The sequence below is a fragment of the Balaenoptera musculus genome, chromosome 6 (assembly GCF_009873245.2).
Source record: "Balaenoptera musculus isolate JJ_BM4_2016_0621 chromosome 6, mBalMus1.pri.v3, whole genome shotgun sequence".
Classification (NCBI taxonomy): domain Eukaryota; kingdom Metazoa; phylum Chordata; class Mammalia; order Artiodactyla; family Balaenopteridae; genus Balaenoptera; species Balaenoptera musculus.
Genome location: NC_045790.1, coordinates 29,618,090 through 29,635,152, shown reverse-complemented (window position 1 = coordinate 29,635,152; position 17,063 = coordinate 29,618,090). Strand labels below are relative to the sequence as shown.

The window sequence follows — 17,063 nt, the reverse complement described above, 5'->3', positions numbered from 1 at the left end:
TAAGTGCCTGTAAAGAACTGCAGTCATATGGGGATTGAGGAGGATATACTTATACTTGTTTTCTAAAATGTCTGTTTCAATAGACCTTTATGGTATGGGATTATATTTTACGGGCTGTGTTTTAATGTATGGTTGAGCTGATCCACATAATAAGCAAATATCTTAAGCGAGACAGTCGGGCTAGATGTTCCCTAAGCTCTCATGCTAGAGTAGAAAGAACACTACATTTCCAGCCAGGAGGTCTAAGGGCCACACAGTATGAGATAGTAAAAGCACTATACTTCCCTGAGACTCAGTCTCTTCACCCTGAAGATGGGACAGTATGAGAAACAAGCAGAACAGTCTGTATGTGGAAGTGCTTTGTAAACTTAATCCTGTACAAAACTGGCCACTCTGGTTCTTTCTACCAGTTCTGAGGTTCCACGGTCTCTGATATATGTAGTACTTCAGCACTTTTTTTGTCTTCAGGTCACTTTCCTCCAGCTTCTAGTGACGTTGTGTTGCTTCTTAGTTCCGGTAGTCTGCACTTTGATAAGTAACAACTGCCTTCTCTTGTAAGCACATCGCATGTGTCATTTGATCTTCACAACTCTATGAGAAAGAGGCTTAAAGAGGTCAGACAGCTAATATGTGGCAGAGCCTGGATTCAAACCCAGACAGGCTGTCTGCGCACTCTTTATACCATGCCGCCTTACCGCCTGGTCATACTAGTCTCTTGAGGACAGGGATGGTGTCTTATTCATCTTTGTGTTCACAAAGTCTAGTGCTCTGTTTTGCAGTAGGCAAACTCAATGTTTGTTAAGTGAATAACCCGTCTATATGTTCCTCTGGTTTTGATATCAAAAGTGATAAAATACTTGGTTGGTTAACATTTTTATATTAGTCCTCTGTGATGTTTGTATAGTATATATTTATTTTTGGCTTTATTTTTTTAACAGTTCTTTTGCTCAAATTTTATAAATAGGGTATAATCATATGTCCTTACCTTCTATACTTCACTTCTAAGTGTTAATGGAGCGAACTATTAGAACCATAAAACTTTTTTCAGACGCCCTTCCTCCCTCCAAAAGAGAAAAAGAAATTTAAAGAAAGAAAAAATAAACCCAGAATATTTTATTTATTTATATTCCTCCTTGTCCAAAAGAGAGTTAAGCAAACTCTTAGAAAGCAAAATATAGCATGATAAAAGTAACTTAAAATAAGAAGACTGAAGCAATGTGAAAATAAGGTTAGGAAAATAAGATGGGGCCAGGAATTACATTAGCATACAACATGCACCCCCTGAAGTTCCTATACTTGGCTTAATGTAGGGTCACAGAGCTTTCTAGAAGAAGGAAAAAGGATCAATTTGCAGTGTTCATGAGGTAAAACAAACCAGTTGCCTAAGTCCAACTATTCCTGATGTTGATACTACGGGGAAGTTTTTCCTATGGGTCCTCACAGAAAATTACTATTTAATATAATAAACAACCATCTAAAACCATCCTTACGGTAAACATTGTGATGGATTTTATGGGTTGTTTTTTATAATGCACCTCAATAAAGGTTGATGGCTTCTTCCCAGAACATAATTCGATAAAAGGAATTTCACAGAGCACCAGTAAGATGCATCCCGCACCAGCTGTGAGGTGGTCTGCCTTAACCCAAGAAAATCTTAGACTCTCCTGGGTAGGAGTTTTGGTATCCACAAACTCTGTGAACCTCCTGACAATTGGTGTGGGGGGTGGCTGTGCACCTTGGTGTATTTTTCTCTGGGGAGCCAGTAGTTGATAGCAAACGCTTCATCAGATTTTCAGAGGGGATCAAGAAATGGAAGAACTGAGCGTGCTCCCTCAGGCAAGCTCTGTAAAAGTTTTTGAGCAACAGTGAGTTCAGGGTTATGGTTACTAAGAGGAGAGATTCTGTCAGCCAGGTCACTGCAAAGCAAGTGTGGGATGGATTTCCTTTTTTGAAAACTATGCTTTATAAGGACTTCCACTGAGAAGTTCATTTGGCAGGGCCAAAATCTTCTTCAGAAAGAAATTAGGCATTCATTCTAACATAGAGACAAAATGGGCAATAATACAAATTATAATTTTTCTGAAGTCAAATAAGTCAAATAAAAAGATATCATAAAGGAATGTTACATTTTAAAATGATAGAGCAAAATTTAAAGACATAAACATTGGATAACTTTGCCTCTAATCCTTGCTTGTTATTATTTGCAACTTAAACTAACCTTGATTTTATTTCCAGACATGTGTAGACTCTTACCTTGTAATTTACCCTGAATATATGTTGGCTATAGAGCCCTTCTGAAACCAGCAAAAGCTTCTGGACCTTTCTACCTTGTTTGGTATTAAAAAGTCTTTTGACTTCTTATAGTGGATAGTTTTCCCTCTGCTGTGCACAAGGGAGTATAATTTGCCATCTGAAGCTGTTCGGTCTAATGAAAGGGCTTCCCTCATTTGCCCTTTCAGCCTTCTGGTTGCCTAGGAAGGCATGCTGCTGCATCTCATTCCTCTGGACTGTACCTCATCACCAAGCAGAGGCACACGTCCATATTAACAATATGAAATTTGTATCACTATCATTTTCCAGTGAAAGGAGTCATTTCAAGGAGTTACTTCCTCTCGACTAAAAAAAGAAAACAGAAAAAGGTTTTTCCCTCCAAAAGTAATCTCCAGCCACTAGGTTAAGTAATGTTTTTATTTTAAAGCAATGGCGTTTTCCTCAGCTTCTGAAATTGTCTTCAGCTATTATAAACTGCTTTGACAAGAAAGTTTCTTAAAACATTTTTTTTTCAAAACTTGCATCTCTACTAGACAAGCCATTTTTAAAGATATAATTAAAATAGAAGACATCTGTTTTTAAAAGATAGCTTTAAAGTGCTTTCACCACATTTTCAAAGACAGCTATTAGAGTATTCATCCCCAGCTACAGAATTCAAATTTTTAAAAAGTCGTCTTCTTCAAGTTTCTCCACATCCTACCTTCACTGGGGTCCCCTGATGAAGAAAGGTAGATTTAGGCGGACAAAAGGAGAAACGTGTTGAGGTTATATTGAACATGATCAAAGAGAATTAATACTTTTCCAGGGTCATGAAATATGTTAATATTTCATTCCAGATTAAATTCAGCTCCTACCACCATTTTGGGATACAATTTTAGTGAATAATATATGAGGGAATTAGGAACTTTTATTTCCCATTTCTATTTTTATTTTATTTTTTAAAAAAAGGTCATTTTAGAAGTACCCTGGCAATGTAACTGATAACCCATGGTGTCTCCTTTTTAAAAATGTATAATTCTGTGCTCTTTACAAATTAAGATATTTTAGTAGAGACACAAGCAGGAGTTAATTAGAAAGATCTTCTTAAGATTCTCCCCCATGAAATTTCATATGCCATTCATTCAGTCATTTATTCCTTTATCCTTCCATTCACTTACTTAACACATTTATTGAGCATCTACTATGTGCCAGGCAGTGTTTTTAGTGACTGGACAAAAATCAGGAACAGAAGGGACAGGATCTCTTTCTTCCTGGACCTTAAAATCCAGTCGGGGAAATAGATATTCGATAAATTAATAAAAAATAGTTATAATAGAACTGTACAACACAAGAGTGAACTCGAATGTAAACTATGGACTTTACTTAATAATGTATCAAATATTGGTTCATTAATTGTAACAAATTCCCAGCACTGATGCAAGAAATTAATAATAAAGGAAACTGGGGGTTATGTTGGCACACGGGAATTTTGTGCTATCTGCACAAATTTTTCTAAAGAATAATGTCTCAATAAAAGTAAAACATTTTAGGGCTTCCCTGGTGGCGCAGTGGTTAAGAATCCGCCTGCCAATGCAGGGGACACGGGTTCGAGCCCTGGTCCGGGAAGATCCCACATGCCGCGGAGCAACTAAGCCCGCGCGCCACAACTACTGAGCCGGTGCTCTAGAGTCCACGAGCCACAACTACTGAAGCCCACGAGCCCTAGAGCCAGTGCTCCGCAATGAGAAGCCCGCGCACCACAACGAAGAGTAGCCCCCGCTCCCTGCAACTAGAGAAAGCCCGCGCGCAGTAATGAAGACCCAACGCAGCCAAAAATAAATAAATAAATAAATAATTTTAAAATTATTTTAAAAAATAATAAAAATAAAAAATTTTAAATATCTATAAAAGATAATTACTTTCAAGGAAATAAATAGGAAAAAATAGTGGGATGACATAATTTGGATTGGGGAGTGAGGAAGACCTTTCTGGGGAAGTGTTGTTTAAGCCCAGCACTAGAGAATAAGTAGGAGCCAACCAGGCAAAAAAGAGAAGGAAATGCATTCTCAGTAAAGCAAAGTGATACCATTTGAACTACCTTTGTAAATACGATTCTGGTTTCTTTGTGGAGAAGAAAGATTGAGGGGGTGGGTTTGGGGGGCAAGAGGACAAACAAGGAGACAAGTTAGTAGGCACTTAGAATGGACCACAGCTTTTGCTACCCACTCAAAGTCCTAGAAGAGCAGAGTAACAGTAGGATGTTTTCTTGCTCAGCTTGTGCCAGAAACCGTTAGATTCTCTGTGAACTGGGTGCTAGCAAGAAAGGAGACTGTCAGTGGCACGGAGATGGTGTTCCCAGGTCTCAGTTCCTAAGGTCTTTCCACTGGCTCAAAGGGATTTTTAGAATGAGGAACAATCTTGTGTGTGTGTGTATCTGAGACCACAACCAGATGAAAATTATAAGGGGAAAAAGCTTTCAAGTACTAACTACCCAGCTGTAACAGCAGATTTTCATAGAAGTCTGTATAAGGTTTAATTTGCAATAGTTATCTTTCTTCCTGCTGCTGGATTGTTGGAATTTACTTTGGTTTTTGTTTCTTCCAAGACTACATGTTTTTAAATTGTTGCTAAATCAACAAAGAGGACACTTAAGAGAAGTCCATTTAGGCATGGCACTGTACATCAATATTGAACTGTTTGTATCAGGGATCTTAGACATGGTGAATTCCCAAGAAAAAAAATTCTAGTGGGTAAAGGGAAATGTCAGTCAGTGATAGATCTCTATTGATTCTGGAACTGTTATTAGTAGCATGGAAGCTTAAATAGTTCAAAGTTTTATTTCCATTTAAAATTAAGCAGCTCTGCAATTACATAATCCACTTCATCATTTGTAATTTTTACCTGCCTATATGGATGTGCATTTGAGGCTTGCAAGCCTATCTATTTTTGTGCATTTCTTTTACAGTACAAAAATTGTATGTGATGGTTGTACATTATATATAAAAAGATTCGATAACACCTTGAAAAAATCTTTAGCAAACGAGCATGCATTTCATAGCACTTAGCTAATAACGGTTAATATGTTGATTTAACTCTACATAGGTTTTTTTTTTTTTTTTTTTTAATTCCTGTTAACACAAACACCAAGTCAAGAATCTCCCGTTTGAGCAGTCCTGTTGTTTGTTTTAGGAAACAGAAGTGCATCATCAATGTAATTTTAAGTTAGTCCAGTTATGAATCTGGGATGAAGGGATAAAATAAAGTTTTCCACTCTGATGTCTCCATTAAGAAGCTCCCCTTTGTGTAAAATACTCCATGGCAAAGTTGCTTCTATTTAAAGTAGTGAGTTTGATCTTGGCTTTGATCTAAAGCTTTTGATCTTGAAAGAAGGATGGAGTAGCAATAAAGAGAGGGCAAGACAGATTTTCTTTAAAGAAATGCGATAAAGTTAAAGGAATGGTCAACATCAGCAAACGCGAGTGCGACCCGACTCTTCTCCCAAAGCACTCACCCCCCCAGGCTGGTTCAGCCCACTTCTGATGAGGATGGAAAGAAAGCCTTTTGGGGGTCGGCGGAAAAAACTGAGGGTATCTCACACTTTTATAAACTGAGTGGAAAGTTTACCCCTATTTATGAAGACGTATTGTCCCCTTCTTAAATTCTACTAGTCTCTTTGGAAGGGTCCACAGGCCGGGCAAGCGCTGCGCCGGCCGCGCTCACCCAGAGCGCGTTAGCTCCCGAGACGCGCGGGCGGAGCTCCGGGTTCGCCTTTCACGCGCTCGCGGCTTCTCCCCCAGGAGGTCACCTGCCACCGCCCCGGAGTCCGGAGGGGCCACTGAAAAAGGTCAACTCAATGGCGTCTAATCCATTCCCAGAGAAAACTCCATTAGGAAAGTTCCTTTCCCTCCGCGAAGGCCATCTGGACACTTAGGTTTCTGACCCGAAGGGCGAGTTCAGGCTGGCCGCGGGGGTTGAGAGAGCTTTTGCCGCTAAGCCTTTTCGCCTGCCGGCGGGCAGCAGTTCTCCTCCCACCGCGGCCAAGAAGCCCTTTCGCGGTACCCGGGGTCCCGCAGGCTTGTGGGCTGGAAAGGTAAGTGCGCGCGCCGGGGATCGGCCCGCGCGTGGGAGGGCGCGGGCAGGACGCAGGGAGGAGAGGAAAGATGTTTGCGAAGAGAACAATAACACAGGCGGCGCGCCGGCGGGGGTGGGGGCGGAGGCGACCTGCGGGGAGGGCGGCGCGGCCGCCTATACCTTTAAGGCAGGCCCCGCCCCCGCCCAGCGCCCGCCCGCCGCCCGCGCCGCCGCCCCGGCCCCGCGCTCGCCCGCCGCCCGCGGTGTGCCTTAGGTGTTGCGGGCCTCGAGCGTTCGCCGCTCTCTGGCGGGCCGGCGGGGCGGACGGCCCTGGGCGCGGGTTCCGGCGCCAGGCTCCCACCTTCACCTACCGCGGGCGAGGTACGTGGTTGGCGCGCCGAGTTAGTGGGGCGCGGGGGAGGGAGGCTGGGGCGGCTCCCGGGAAAAACTTGACTCTGTCCCCTTCCCCCGCAGCCGCTGCAGAGGGAGCGCCTGGCCGGGGCGGAGTGCGGGCTCGCGCGGCAAGTGAGCGCCGAGGTGAGTGCGGGCGGCGCGGTCCTTGGGCTCCCCTCCCTCCCCGGGCGGTGGGTCGCGCGTTGCATCCCCGGCGCGGAGACCCCGGTCGGCGGCGACGCGCGGCAGCGGTGGGTAAGATGGCCCTCGTTCGGGGGCTCTGGCTCGTACCGGCGCGGGGGCGGCAAATCGGGCCCATGAAGGAGGGAGCGGCCGGGGCGAAGGTCGCGGCCTCGGCTCGCCGCAGACCCGAGGGCCCCCTGCGCTGAGGCGGCCCCGCGAGCCCCGAAGGGTGCCTGTGGCTCCCCCAGGTGAAGCCGAGGAAGGCTATGTCGCGAGGCTGTCGATCGTTTCTTTCTCACGCTGAGGGGCGGCCCTCAGGACCCGTCGTTCTGTGTTTAAAATGCCCTGTGGTTTTTGAACTTCAGGTCGCCAAATGGGTCCGAGTGAACAGGAGACCCCGAAAACGGAAACGAAAGGAGACAGAAGTGTTGGAAAAGGTAGGGGTCCCCGAAAGAGAGCACTGGATGGAGTTCTTGATCAGTCTCCCCGTCTGCCCCTGAATACTTGGTCGCAACGACAGAGTAGCTTTTTTTTAAGTTTGCAGTAAACGTTAGATTTACCTGGATAGTTCTGTAGAAACGCTGGTTGATAATTCTAGTGACTATCAACGTACTGTGTTCTCAGGAAGTTAGAATGACCCGGGATAGAGATTTCTTTCATGCTTATTAAATAGAGCGTTAGGACATAAGCGAGTTCCATTATTACATTAGACCAGTAGTATTTATTATGGTAATATATTATTATATAACTACCTCTAAAAAAGGGGGTTGTTCTGAATAAGTCACCCACAGTTATCAGGTTTCTCTCCTTGGTCGTGATAGAGACAGTAGCACACTCATTCATTTAGACTTTAGAGTACTCTCAAAAATGGAGAGAGAAGATGAAAGAAGTGTATTACTTTTGAAACAGTAGGAGAGATTTTATTTACTAATGCAAATGAGAAGTTTGTTTTTCTACACTGAGAATTTCAGTATGCTACTTTGCAGAAGTTTGGACTACCTGTTTTCTCCTGAAATAGTGTTAAGTCAAAACTTGATTTGTCATTGTAATAAGTAATACGAAATAAGGTAAGTAGTCTGTTGTTTCCTGAGTGATTTCGTTGAAAACTCTTAAAAGTGAATAATGTTTTGACAAACCTTACAGCAGATATGATTTTTGTTGCTTTTGCTTTAATTATTTTACTGTTTTTTGATTCTTGAAAGCACCAAGGGATTAAAATAGCAGTGTGTTGTTTTTCTGCTGCTAGAATGTATGATGAATCACTTCTGATTCTGAAGCCAAATTCTTGCTGATAGCATTGCTGCCAACTTCTGTGATGTGTTGCCTTAGTATGGGCATTGCAGCGTCCGAGAATGTGCACAAAGCACATCATAATGAAGGTGATACCAAAGTTTCGGAGTGCATTTAAGGATACCAAGGGCAGCTTCTGAGAGAATTGCAAAAAGAACTGGCCTAGGAGTATAGTCATTTGTAAGGAGACATCCAGTGTGTGAAGAGTGTGACTCTTTAAACAAAGAGTCATATATGTCACTTCAGTTAAACAGTAATAGAAAAAGTTGTCATTTTGAACGGGCTTGAGTTTTCTGACCATACCTTAACATGCTATGGTAGGTCGTGTTTGTTTAACTTTCATGGTCTAGGTGTTTTTAAAAATGTTTGTGAGGTGATGGATAGATGAGACCATAAAATGTCCAAAGAAGGAAAAAGAGTTACGGCTTATTTAGTATTTTAAAAAATATTTTTTAGCTGTTATTTTTTTAAACCCAAAGTAAGATTACCCAAGCACACAATGTATCATGCATAAAAGAAGGGGAAGCCCTTATCTTTGTGGATTACCAGCTACCATCACTACCAAAATCTGAATTTGAAGTAACCGTTATCTGTGACACCCATGACCTGACCACTGCCTTCTGAGAATGAGAAGGGTAGGGACTGAGGATTTTGCCTTCCGGGAAAACTGGAGTTCTTCATTGAACCATTTCTCCTTGAGAGAGGCTGTTGTGTTGGAGCTTATGGGGAGGACGCACTTTTGACTTTCCTTAGAATTTGTGGGCAGCAATTTTGAGGAGGACATGAAAATGAAGTGGGTTGAGACCATCATGCTGAGCTTCCTTTCCAGGAATGAAGCTTAAAGCTGACTAGCTTTGAGGGTGGAGGTGGGCAGGGCAAGAAGGTGGGAAATTTCAGAATTGTATCAGACAGTATTAATTATCAGCGTCTCCCGTCTTTTCTTCTGGTTCTGCACAGCAGCTGAGCTCTTTGCCCACTGTTTTGCCTCTGCCGTACCAGGGAGAGAGTTTGGAGCTCACTGACGCAAAGCATATGCAGTATTTTCAAGGGCAGGGTTTAGAAAGGGGGAACGATCAGCTGCCAAGGGCATGAGAACAAGTTCTGAAAGGCACAGAAGCTATACTGCAGCTGGTAGCCGAGGTGTGTCCTCTGATTGCCCGAGTGTCTATTCCAAAATGCAGATCAAATTCTGTGGTTATGAGTATTCAAATAGGTCATTTGTTAACTTTTTGCTGGGATTTGAACCTGTTATTCTTAGGAATCTAGGTAGTTAACTTACTATTGAGTTTAGTAAGTTTTTTTAAATGTTTGCCATGCCAGAAGTCAACTTTTCTTTTTTCATGCGTTTACTGTTTTTCTGCAACGTTAGAATAAAACTATGGCGTTTTCTGCTTTTATTCATTTTATGTAACTGTAAAATAAGAATATGAGTTTTAGTCGTTTCTGGTTGGTTGTACATTTAAAATCTAGCCATTGCTTTTATTTGCCTACTTTGTCTTTGCCCCTTTCTCTCCCTCCTGCTGCCCTTTCCTCCATCCCCTAAGTCTGTATTTGCACCTTCAGGCCTCAGGCAGGATTCAGCCCTGATGAGTGAACTTGTGGGATGACTGGTCTGTATTTAACTATGCTAGGGTCATAACATTTTTCCTCTGATTTTTACTGACCTGCTCGAGGAAGGAAAACAGAAAGCAGTGGTGCAAGGCCAGAGTCTGAAGAGGGGCGTTTAGTGAGGAGTTAAACGTTAAAGAATGGAATCTTACAGGAATGATTATTTTCCCCCCTTAAAATCTTGAAGGCGCTCAGTGGTAGGCATAGCCTGGTGTAACTTGAAATACTAGTTGAGGTTTTCAGTGAACTCAGAAGGAGAAGCAAAACAAACTTATACTGTGCTCAGCTGTGGGTTAAAATAACGAATAATGAAATAAAGTAAGCTGGGTGAATGAGAGGTACCACCGGAAAAGTGATTTAAGATGCTCTCCTGGCCTTTCCTGGCCTACTGCTGTGTTGTGTCATTCCCACACACCCACCAGATAGCTCTACTGTCTTTCTATGCTGTCTTTTGGATTTTCATTTCTTGTCTTTTCTGTAGATGCGTCATTCTTTTGTCTGCATTTTCTCCTATTTTCTCTGACACTTATTTCCATTTTACTTTATGTTTTAGCCCTTTTTCCACTGGTGTAACTGAATTCCTTTACATTGTTTTTTGTTTTCTTCATTTTTAGTTGCAAAACTCACCTCTCTTTTGCTTCTGGTCCTCAGGTATTTTCTCCTTACGTTCTGATATTCTTCCTTTTTCACTATTTCGAGTTCCTTTTATTTAGTTTGAATAATTTATGCAACAGAAAGGCAAGGGGAATGTGAACAACTATACAAAGAACAACTAGGATGAACGGATCAGCCTGCTCTGCGAGGGGCGAGTTAAACAATGGCGATTGCCACAGTGAATTGTATAATGTATATTTTTTAAAATAATGTTAATAGATTTTACTAAATGACTACTGGTTTTGGAAGAACACACATTTTTTTTTTCTGCTTTTTAACTGGTTCAAAGATAAATACAAATTATCTATCATATTGAAAGATTAAGGACTAATATAATGTTCTTATAAATATATACATGATAATACAGCATTTTTGATAATTCTTTAATCAGTATTCTAAGGATTAGATAATAATTTATGAAATCATATATTTGAAGAAAATATCTGACTGGCATTATGATTTCTTTAGAGGAAGAAAATTCCAATTTTCATATTCGAAAGAAGCACCTTTTCTACTTCATGCACATCTGAAAATAGAAAAAATTTTAAAAATACTCATTTCTAGTCATCAGTAAGTAATATGATGATGTCAGAAGTATTCATTGGCATACTTTCAAAACATTGAAAATTCAACAATACTAAGGTTTGCTGTTATTATTAACAAGCGCTCCTTCATGTGTGTTAGTTTGTTTACAAGCAAGTGTCTTGGCGAGGGTAAGATTGGCCTCTGTTACGATTAGTCATAAGAAACGCTAGGTGCAAATGGTCTCCAACAAAAGCACCCTTTAAGGTTACCTTAATTATTCTTTTCTGCCAGAACCTGAAAAATAATACCCGTAAGCATAAAATTGTTTAAAATTTGGTGAAATTTTCCTTGAAATATTGAGTAAAACATGAAAATCTAGAAAGATGGTTGTGAAACTGGATTTATAGTATTTAGCGGCCATTTTAGTGGGATCTAAATGGTAAATTCTATTTTCTGAGTCTTTGAGAGAAAGATACTGGAACTGTTTTCTTTGTGATAATATCCTTCCTAAATTCTGGACCATTTTCACTCAGCTTTTTCATTTGTTCTTTCCGCACTCTTGATTCTGAACTGAAATCATTGATAACCTTGATAATAATTCACAGAAGATTTTTTAAATCCAACTTGGCTTATGCATTTTGCCACATTTATTGCTCCTTTTAAAATTTTACACATTCTAGGAGAATGTTTTTATTACAATTCTGATATTGAAATATTCAAAATGATAAAGGTAGGTACAAATTTTAAACTATTTAATAAAGTGCTTTACTGCTATTTGTCTTTTGTGACAAAGATCTGTTTTCTATTTGGTTTATGATTTCTGGAAAACAGTATCTAAGACTAATAAAAATTTTCTGGTTTTTTTCTTGGATCTGTAACAGCAGACGGCAACGGTGTTAGGCTTGACTCTGGAGCTCTTAGGATACAAAGCTTGGCAAAACGGCACAAGATGAATTTAGGGAGTGCTGAACCAAGGGGTCCCTTCTCTTTATAGGCACTACCTGCCTTTAGCAAGATGGTAGGTGTGGGCAGCCACTCTTATGTAACTGAGGCAGCATTCGTGTTGAGTGGTTTCCCAGGCACTGGTGCCCTTTCCTCTTTTCGAAAATGCTCTTGCCATGTGAGAATTCATAACTAGTCTACATTTATATAGCTGTAACCTCTTACAATAGCTTCATTGATACTTGATCTCGTAGAAAAGCTTTATGGATTCTAATGAGTCACAGCTCTTGAGGCACCAGCCGCCCTCTCTTACGCCTTCCCTATCAGTGAGTGGCTTTGTGTCCTGTGTTGTACTGATTGTGCCTTTGGATGACATCTTACTTGAGTGATAGGAGGAGGCAGAATAATTTATTTATTTATTTATTATTTTATTTTTATTTTTATTTTTTTAGAATAATTTATTAAAAATAATTACAAAGAAACCAAACAAAAGGGGTAATTATAGCACTGTTAATATGCAATTCATTATTTTATTGCTGAAATATTTGGAACTCAGTCTTTTTTGTGCGTCTCCCTTTTTTCCTTGTAAATCCCTAACAAATACATAACTTATTAAATTTTCTCTACCAGGTCTCAGGTTAGATCTGGTTTCACAAGATCTTGGTTGTTGTTTTTTTTTTTTTTTTTTTCCTTAGCTGGACCAAGGAAGAATTGCTGATAAAATGTATTTTTGGTAGCCTCAGGAAGGAAGTCTGATCTGTATAATTTTATAGCATTAAATTTTCATCTATTTCGTAGATTTTTTTAAAGAATCTGCAGTTCTTTAAAGAAAAGTGCGAATTTTGAGTGTACTAAAATTCCTTCCCATTTTCAGCTGGCATGATGGGTAAAATTTAAAAGTCATCCACTTACCCTCATGCACTTATTCACATATTTTAAAAAGAATCTTTGAATGGAACTATTACTGTAATAATAGCTGACACTTGTCATGTGTCAAGCACTCTTCTCAGTGCTTTACATGTATCAACTCATGTAACTGTACCATTAAAGTAGTTTCACAAAATAGCAATATGATATGTCAGATGCTTTGTGGAGGTAGATGAGTCATAAACAAATCGAATAATTGTTGTAGAAAAGAATGCTTTGGGCAAGACTTAAAAATTCTTTTTAACCCAGGCTATTGACATTCCTAGACCACCAGCATAAAGCATACGTTTCTAAGTTAGGAAAATCTCAACCAGCATGTATTTTGGAAACACTTGAAAGTGTGCAGATAATTACACCATTGTTGATTTTAGCAGATTTGATGCCAGCAGCCATCAACTCTTATGTGCCGTGAGAGATGAAAGCCATTTTAATATAAAACATAAGAGTTTGGCTAGAAAAGGGAGGCGGGCAGAGGAAATTTTTGTGACTTTTAGTTTTATAGGAAGCATTAGTTACATTCCTGTGACAGAATGCTTTACTTGGCAATCATTCTCATCTTAGGCATTTTAATGAGCTGCTGTTTTGTGCCTGGTATCATATGGCACTAATAAGATGCATTATTTTAGTAGCACCTACTGGTGTCAGTGTAGTTTAGGGCCTGTCATTGTTTCCATTAATCTTCTATTTTAGGAGGCCGACACTAGCATGTGTCTTTAAGTCTAGCCAACATGTACTTCATTTATATTTCTGGGTCTCTGCACAAAGGAAAAATGACACTCAAGCCTTGTGTTTCCAGTACTTAGAAAAGGACCTGATCACATACAGCCTCAGTAAATATTTGTGGAATGAATTAGATGAGTGAATCTTACAGATGGTACCTTTCTGTAAAGTTATACCTGGCTTTTGCATTTAAAAAAATTTTAAATGTCCAGGTTTTCATTTTGTTCTCTAATGACGGAGGTTTCCATTAAAGCACATTTGGTAGAGCTTTCCTGGCTGTCGTGGGTCATCTTTTTCATCTCTTCTGTAAAGAGAGCTCAGAGCCAGGAAGACTGACACTGATCCCAACTCTGCCACCTAATTATGTGCTCCTTAAGTTTGTCGCTTGACTTTTGCTTTCATCTGAAAATCCTTTTATTTATTAGGCCATTGAAGCCAATTTGTATTAATTATAAAATTAATATTTACAGTTTTATGATACATTTTTTCTCTTTTGTCCATTTTTTGGCATTTAGGAAGGCTTGTATTTTTGTTCTAATGGTTACTTTGACATGATAACACATTTCTGCCTCTTGTCCACTTTTTTTTGCTCATGTGTATTGATTTCCTGCTGTGAGCAATAGTAAAATTAGATACTAACCTTTTCTTGCCCCACCCCGCTCTGACTTCCATCCTGTGACTTGAGGTGTTATCTTTCAGCTTCCAGATAAATACCTATGACACAGTCAACAAACTAATAGTATTTTTCATATAATCTTCTCATCCCCCCTCCCCTTTTTGATAGTTGTTCTGTACCTACAATGTCAGAGCATGTAACCATTACATATTATACTGTATCCTTTATAAAATCACTTAGTTTTAATTCTGCAAGTACGTCTATATTTAATGCTCATCATCTACCTTTCTATTGATCTTCAGTCATTTTGGTTTTTTGAAGCCAGTTTTATAGTAGATTTCTCAGGAAGAGCTTGGGGCAGCAGTAGTTCCTGAGTTCTTGTATGTTTATAAGTTTGTGTTCTTTATACATGAGGGTCAGTTCAACTAGACATAAAATCCTTGGCTCATATTTTCTTTAAGTATCCTAGATGTGTTCCTCCATTGTCTTGCATGAAGTTTGACAGTGGCCTCATTTCTTTTCCTCAGAGTGACCTGGTTTTTTTTCCTGGATGCCCAGATTTTTTTCTGTAAATTCCCCCAATTTGTCTTTAATATAACTCATTGTGGGTCCGTTTTCCCAATTGTCACTTGCTTTTGAGCTTTATTTTCTTCATCTGTAAAATGAGAATAATGATAACTATTTTTGCCTGCTCAGGGAGTGGATTTGAAGACCAAGTGAGATACTGTATATAAAGTGCTTTAAATTTATTTTACTTTCTTGTTACCCTTTAAAGTGCTTTGTTGTCAGGAACTTTAAAATTTACAGTACTTCATTTTATAGTCAGTCGGATTTGAGTTGGCTTTATATTTGTGAGAAATCTAAAGTGGATACCCTGAAGTCTTCTGTCTGTATTCTGGCAGTAAATAAACTCACCCTGATCCACTCGGGTAGAATTGCTGGCCTAAAAGCACTGGTGCTTTTTGCAAGCATCTCATTTAGAAAACTCCGTCTCCATTGTATTCTTCTCATACTCTTTCCTGTCATATGTTAGTTTCCCGCACAAAACTCTGGGTTTATGTGATTTTAGCTTATATGTGCATAAAACAATGCAGAGGAAAAAAAGTTAAAGGACTGTATTTTTTCAGATAATGAAGAGAGCTGAAAACCTAAATCAGTCTAATCAGTCAACATATTTTCTTAGATTTGTTGTATATAAGGCCCTGTGTAAGAAGCTGCTGGAAAATGCCAAAGAAACAGGAGATGTCATTTCTGGCCATGGGAGATAAAACACACAGCATATCAAAGATCATTTACAAGATAGCATGTGATAAATAAATCCAAACCAATGTAGCACAAACTAAGGATATGAGTATATGATGCATTTTACCTGAGGCTACCCTGGACTAGAGTTTCCATTCCTGGGCCTTGTTTTGATAAAGCAGCCCTTTACACATGCAGCCTGGAAGTTATGGTGGGAAATGGAGTAATTGAATTAACTGAATCCATTTTAATGCTTTTACCTGATTTGTAAGCACAGATAGGGGTTTGATTGACGTACATATAAATAGTGTTAGTGTCTTTATTGAATATGTGATTTTAAAAAATAAATGCATCCATGTTTTGCAAGTAAGGCTGGAACCCATCATAAAAATTCTTCTGACACTTATGAATCAGAATGATTTGGAAACCCAAGGCTAGAAATGTAATACTGTTTATGATTCTGTGTAATGCATTCCTTATTAAATTCTATATTTATTTAAACAATTTATTTACTAACTTCATTGCATACCCACAACACACAAAACCCTGAGTAAGGAGTAGGGAGTACAGAGATGAATGGAAAACAGTCCTCAGAGAGTTTACAGTTGAGACGTAAAAAACCAGAAACAGAAGAAAACAGAATTGAATGAAACCTGTATCAGAGGTACATTAGGTATGTATACAGAGCAATTTGGATCTCATAAGGAAAGGAAGTCATATCACTTTGGGCTATTTGCATTATCCACAAGCCTTGTCCAGGCTAATAGCAGGATACAAATATGTGTTCCAGTTCATTCAACTTTTGTTATTTTGTAGAATTGAGGATGCCATAATTTCTGTGCTCAAAATTCAGATTGTCTTTATAAGAACATACTGAAACTGTGAAGTCAGTATAGTTGACCCTTGAACAACCTGGAGGTTAATCCAGGTATAACTAACTTACAGTGAGTCCTCCATATCTGAGGTTCCTCCACATCCCTGGATTCAACCAACTATGGATCATGTAGTACTGTAGTATTTACTAACGCAAAATATCCACATGTAAGTGGACACATGCAGTTTAAACGCACATTGTTCAAGGGTAAGCTGTATTTCTCTTTGGCTCACTAATGTGAAATCAAAGTGCTGCAGCAAGTTTAGGCTACCTCTGAACTTGAGGATGTAAATTTTTCATTCTATTTCTCTATTTTTTTTCCTTCTATTTGCATCATTCAGTTTTGGGTTTTTTCCTTCCCCCTAAATATTTGGTTTCAAGGCAAAATGAGAAATGAGAATGTTTCAGAGTTAGGGGTGGTGACTTCAAGTTCCAGAGCTCTTCAGAGTTGCCCCCTCTTGTGATTTTTGGATGTTGTGTTCTCTTATTCAGAAAGTATTCCACGTGTTTTCAGCACCACAGGTGACCTCTTTTTTTTTTTTTTTTTTTATAGTATTTTAAGGAACAGTTATATACTCCTTTTATTTTTTGGTGATGAGAACAAATGAACTTGTGAGGTAGGCCACAAAAATGGCATTAAGTGTATATCCAAATCATTGATCATTTTATGTATCTTTCTATAAGTCAAACAAGCATTTTTTTTAATAAGGAATACCATATTTCTTTTATTTTTTAATATTTATTGGCTGTGTTGGGTCTTAGTTGCAG

General features: G+C 39.4%; 1 protein-coding gene across 1 annotated transcript in view; it reads left to right on the top strand.

Annotated features, from left to right (window-relative positions):
- The window catches only part of LOC118897357 (aminopeptidase O (putative)), a 380,228-nt gene that overhangs the window by 289,246 nt on the left and 73,919 nt on the right, over positions 1–17,063 (top strand). The window contains exons 12-13 of the mRNA XM_036856496.1: positions 6,796–6,858; positions 7,263–7,334. Coding sequence (XP_036712391.1) covers positions 6,796–6,858; positions 7,263–7,334 — 135 coding nt within the window. The remainder of the gene's footprint in view (positions 1–6,795; positions 6,859–7,262; positions 7,335–17,063) is intronic.